Source organism: Telmatherina bonti, assembly GCF_933228915.1.
Source record: "Telmatherina bonti genome assembly, chromosome: 12".
Taxonomy (NCBI): domain Eukaryota; kingdom Metazoa; phylum Chordata; class Actinopteri; order Atheriniformes; family Telmatherinidae; genus Telmatherina; species Telmatherina bonti.
The window spans coordinates 30,681,945-30,687,349 of record NC_136610.1 but is presented as its reverse complement, the minus strand read 5'-3'; the positions used below and the strand labels follow the sequence as shown (position 1 = coordinate 30,687,349).

The following is a 5,405-nucleotide window of genomic DNA, read 5'->3' as shown; positions in this document are numbered from 1 at the left end:
CACTTCCAAGAAAAACAAAGAAAGTCTCAAAACCGTAAATGATCCTGTTTTTTCCCCACAGGCATCTGGCACACAATTTTGCCCCTTCCAAAGAATTTTGGCCAACCTGCGCGGAAATGCCTTCTGAGCTGCGAAAATATCCCCCCTGACACTCTCTAGGAATGCTGAAAAAACACTGAGAAGGCGAGGGACAGCTACACGTTGGGGATCTGTGGAGTCGGGCCCTACAAGGAAAATGGGCCACCATGCTGCACATTATTTCCTGGCTGCAAGCCACTTGACCACTGAGAAACGGCAGGGAGTGAACTCTCTTCTCTCAGTATTCTGGCCCTTTGGTGGCCATCATCCCCGGGAATAGCAGCTATGCGGGCATGACTGCACGGCACTATTTCTGTGTGCTCTGCTACTTGACATTGAGAGGCCAGGATTAGGTGGCTCCACTACTGTAAATGACAAGCTCCTGTCACACATGCAAACACATACATACGTGTAGCATGTAAATACACGCCTATTCTCTGAGCGTACTGATTAGAACCTGGTTTCTGGGAAAGCTATAAGCTGTCAGCATATTTCTCAGTGAAAAACAAAGTCAAAAGTTGATCTGCTATTTTGCAGTTTCTCAACAGATGGTATGAGGAAAGTAACATCTTGACTCAGATGCCACACCCTTGGTTCAGCTGAACATCTGTCTTTAACTTCCATGTCAATATGTGAACATGGATCTCCTACAGTGTCTTGGTTATTTGCTATGTATATCTATATATATAGAAGGTATGGGAATCAAACCCGCAAACTTTTATGTTTCACTGTGGATTTTTGCTTGTAATGGTTCGGTTAACCCCTGTAACCCATAGTCAGAGCTGCAGCATTGCTGTACCACATTCCCACACACAAAACACACACACACACACACAGCCGGTGTAACAACATCCGTGTAGGAGGTGACTTCAAGGGGTGACTAACATTTGGCTGCCTTTGAGTCCAGCTGGGTCTTTGGACTCTCCTTACCTCCAGTAAAACCTGCGTGCGGTTATACACGACAAACAATGTGTTACATCCTACTTTTTCCTTGCTTTACGCTTTTCGCGGTCTGTCTGAGTGCTGTTTCGTGGTCTCTTGATGTAACGCTGGGTGGTGTGTCTTTGAACATGACATCTGTTGGGTGTGTGAGTAATGTTACAATGGGGATGTGGCGTGATGTGTTGTGGCTGAAGATCAGGTGTTCCCTGGCTTACACACCTCACATCTGGCTTGGCACACACGCTTATGCTTATGTACCCACAGCTGTAAGCCATTCCTGGCTGCTCTGTGTGTGTGTGTGTGTGTGTGTGTGGTACGATTGATCCGTCAGCGAGACTGATGGTGCTGCTGTCAACACATGAAACAAATGACGTCTTCATTTCGACGTGGTCCAAAGTGAAAGCTCTTTGTGGAACATGCTCATTTTGCATCTGTTTGTTAAAAAAAACCTCCCCAGATAACCTGACTTAAAAATAATAAACAGGGGATGTTTTATGGCTTCATATCCACACAGCTAGTACTAAAAATATTTGCCTTTTGAGTGCTGAACGTGACATCACTAATAGCCAGGATGCAGGTGGAAAGACAGAGGAAATAAAAATATTATGTTTACTATAATTGCAGGTCACAAATGGGCCAAATGAGCAAACGGCTGTTATCATTATCCAGACTTAGATCAACTACGGAAGCCAAAAGGTCAAAAATAAACTTGACCTCACTCAAGTGATGTGTTTAGTGAAACATCTGGGCTGGTTGTTAATGCTAACAACGCAGCAATAACCAGATGAATATTTAAGCCACAAGATGTGAGGATAATAAATGAGTACAAGAGTCAAAACAAATTTGGATTATTTCTTTTTATTTTGCTCTAGAAAACAACATGACAAAAAAAAAAATCACTTCACTGCAGGGCAGGATTTGAAAGGGTTGAACACTTGAATTCACATTTCTTGACAGCTTGAACGGTTTCTCCTCTGGTAAGACATTATTCAACTCATTTGCACCCACTTCTCGCAACAGTGCATCGAATGTTTCGACTCCCCTTCTGAATGTTTCCTAAAAATGCAGATGCTGTTGCCTTTGATCAGTTCACAGCCAGCGCAGCGAATCATAATGATCTATGTTGATCTGACTTGATAAGAACCGAAGCGGAAAACAAAGCCTTCTTTGGCTTGAACATCCCCGAGCCTGCAGGATAAAGCTGGGTGGGGAGCGGGAAAGAGCAGGGCTCGGCCCAACCTCTACACCAGCTGATTCGAGCAAAGGTCCTTGAACGCACAACTACTGGTTGAACCTGGTTGTTCTTGGTAACCAGGTCCAACTGGTTATACTCTATACCTTCCAGGCATTTCTCCAAATCTCTTCTTTAATTTAATCACACTGAAAAAAAGCCCTAAAACAAAACAAAACATATCTATTCAATGATCAATTTATTAATTAATCACAGTGCTATTGATCATTTAACTGAGTGCTTGATTAATGCTAAAAGACATCAGATGCTTATGCATTTTCATGAACCTACCAAACTCAAAGAGCATCTGCGTTGGTTTCTTTTTAATAAATAAATATTGTCCAATAAGAAATATAAAAAGAACTGTAACATCAATATTTTAAAAACTGTAGGTGGTTAAAAATCTCCATAAATACAGTTAGCTTAAATAAATAATTTAAACCTATAAATACACTGTTTACTGTACACACACAAAATAAAAACAAAAGAAAACGATGAGGGCCTTGTGCGGGAAAATATAAAATGCTGTCTCTTGGGATGAAAACAAAAAGTCCAGATTGAGCTCTCATTGCTGCTAAACATGTCAGTTCCATCTGAAACTTTTCACACAGTCAAAAAGCAGCACAACGTCTAAGCACTGTTCCTCCTTCTAGTTCCTTCATGCTGATCACATCTCCAGTCCATCTCCAGAGGCTGTTAGAACGCCAGCTCCCGGACGGGCCCATCTTCTTCCGCGGCCATCGCGAACATGCTCGACTGCCCTCTCGCCGTCTGAACCTCTCACAGAATGGCAGGGAGATGCACTCAGCTCCCTTCTTTCTGAACGTTACTGTTTCTTCTGGGACCTCCTGTTGCGTTTCACTTCTCTTCTTGAGGTAGAATTTCTGTATCGTTGTCTAACAAGGCAAAAAAAAAAAAACAGACTTTGAGCACAAGTCAGATTTGTCAGATTTTAGTCCTTCGGTGGTACCACGTATGTAGTACTCACCTCCATTTCTCTCTTCAGTGGTTAGACGTCAGCCCGAGTTTGACCTTCTCCTCGCTCTCCACATCATACGCTCCTCTCTTGTGAAACCTGGATCAAACAAGAAAAACGGAGCACAGTCAGACTCTTGCATGATCAGCCATGTTCTCAGCATGCGAGTGTGTGTGGTCGGTGTCCTTTACGAACCTGAGCATTAACAAAAGGCCTATGATTGTGAGACAGACGGATGACAGCACCACTGCTACTACGGCCAGAGCTGTAGTCCTGTTGTAGCCCTCCGGAGTATGCACGGGTAGCGTGAATAACTGGCACCTTTCACCAGAGTAATCTGGGTGGCATCTGCAGAGACGGCGAAGAGGAGGTTGGTTTATAAGTGTACTGCTTTTTTTTTTTTTTTATGAAGACAGTACACAGTTACATGCAGCATCAATACTTACACACAGGATGGGGTTCGGATCTCCCTCAAGTACTGGCAGGTGCCATGAATGCAGAAATCCTTGTACTTCTTCAGGCAGGGGTTCCTCTTCTTTCCCTTGCCTTTCCCTTTCCCCTTCTTTTTTCCCATCCCTCTCTTATTTCCATCAGTCCTCTCAGCCTCCAGGATCATGGTTGGGTCTTTGGGTCTGCTCGACATGGCAACTGGACCAAAAGAATATATATAAAAATCCAGTTAGATCACACTAACTTTGCTCGAGGTAATGCTAAATTCAAACATTAATAATAAACATAAGCAGGCGCCTTACCTTTCGGGAATTCCAGTTCATCGTCTCCAGACATGCCATCCTCATACTCGTCGTCATAATAATAATCTTCATCACTGTACTCCTCTTTTTCACCTTCCTGGCCATACTCCACTGTGGTGGGGACGTTGCTTCTGCTCGCCTCCTCTGCCCTCCTGTCTCTGGTCGTGTCCAGGAGGTTGATAATAAACGTGGGCTGCTGTTTGTCGCTCTCTTGTCTGTCCACTGCAGCACCACAGGCCAGTCTGGACACAACTGGAAGAGAAAAAGGGGAAATTTAAAATGTTAGAATTTGAATGCAAGGTTGCTTTTTATGCACAGACTTTAAAAACAAAAGCAGAGAGTTTTTTTTTCTAAGTGGAAAGCCAGTTCACTCTGGTTAGCAGCTAAGGTGGGTGGAACCTCTGTGGACAAGTTGAAACATGTTTCCACAAGGAAGCTCCAGGTAAGATTTGGGTATTGCAGCAGTTACACTTGTCCTCCCTGTTAGGCAATTCATTGCACAGACTCAGACAGAGAAAAGTTCAACTGGAATAAAGTGTCTTTTTTATTAAGCAGGTCAAGACCAGCCAGAAAATACAGAACTTTCCTTACATATTCCTCACATTTGTGGATTTTAGAAGACAAATATGTTGGAGAAATATCTGTTAAACCCTTCCTCTGTCTCATACACACGCACAAAATGCATGAACAGACGGTTAGCTAATGTCAGGCAAGAATATGGGTTAAAAATAAATGTATCCCGTTACATAAAGCTTGCTTTAAAATAGAGAGATGACCCCACTGGCACCCGAATGGCCTGGCATCACAAAACACGTCGGTGCCTCAAGTATGGAAAGTTTACATCTTTGCTCAACTCAACACGTTTATATGAGAAGAGACAATATCACGCAACACACCGGCAAAACAAGCTGCCGCAACTGAACGGTAAGGGGGAAGCGCACATTTGCACGTACCCAAGGCGTGAACCAGCAGGATCGCAACTGGGAAAATCCTCATGGTGGCAAAACTTCCAGGAAAAAAAAAAAAAAAAAGTCAGTCAAGCGTTTGAAAAGTTAACAAGTTGTATTCCGTCCACTTGCACCAGCTGTGGATATTCCTTTGCCCCAGCTCGATGTGAAAAGAGGTAATTTCTCTTCTGAATTAATCCCGCCTGGTCGCAGCCTTCAGGAGGGCTCCGCGCGCCTCTGCAGTCACTGTCTGAGTGGAGAGTCTGACAGAAACGCGGGGTTTTTATCAGCTGACCCCGCCTTCTCATCGGCTTAACCCATCAAGTTCACTACAGTGTGTTATTTTATTAAGATTTCCATAGAATTAAAAATATGTCATAAATATGTCGTTGTGCGTCTGTACAGGTAAAAACATCGTGTGTGAGAAAAAATGTGACATTGTTTTCTGTTATTTTTTTTTTTATTTTTTTTTTTTAGTT

General features: G+C 43.2%; 1 protein-coding gene across 1 annotated transcript; it reads right to left on the bottom strand.

Moving 5' to 3' along the window:
• Positions 1–1,868: 1,868 nt before the first annotated feature.
• Positions 1,869–5,167, bottom strand: hbegfa (heparin-binding EGF-like growth factor a). The gene is made up of 6 exons (XM_079249538.1): positions 4,933–5,167; positions 3,980–4,231; positions 3,674–3,875; positions 3,423–3,575; positions 3,240–3,326; positions 1,869–3,147 (listed from the first exon to the last, which is right to left on the bottom strand). Exons 1-5 carry the CDS (start codon positions 4,973–4,975, stop codon positions 3,254–3,256), a joined length of 723 nt encoding a protein of 240 aa, XP_079105664.1. The 5' UTR covers positions 4,976–5,167; the 3' UTR covers positions 1,869–3,147; positions 3,240–3,253.
• Positions 5,168–5,405: the final 238 nt, after the last annotated feature.

Excerpts from the sequence above, each read along its gene's own strand:
- hbegfa (XM_079249538.1), bottom strand. The coding sequence starts at position 4,975 with ATGAGGATTTTCCCAGTTGCGATCCTGCTGGTTCACGCCTTGG. Across the intron at positions 4,232-4,932 it reads CCTGCTGGTTCACGCCTTGG|TTGTGTCCAGACTGGCCTGT; the intron begins GTACGTGCAAAT and ends TTTCTCTTCCAG. Across the intron at positions 3,576-3,673 it reads ATCCGAACCCCATCCTGTGT|ATGCCACCCAGATTACTCTG; the intron begins GTAAGTATTGAT and ends CCGTCTCTGCAG.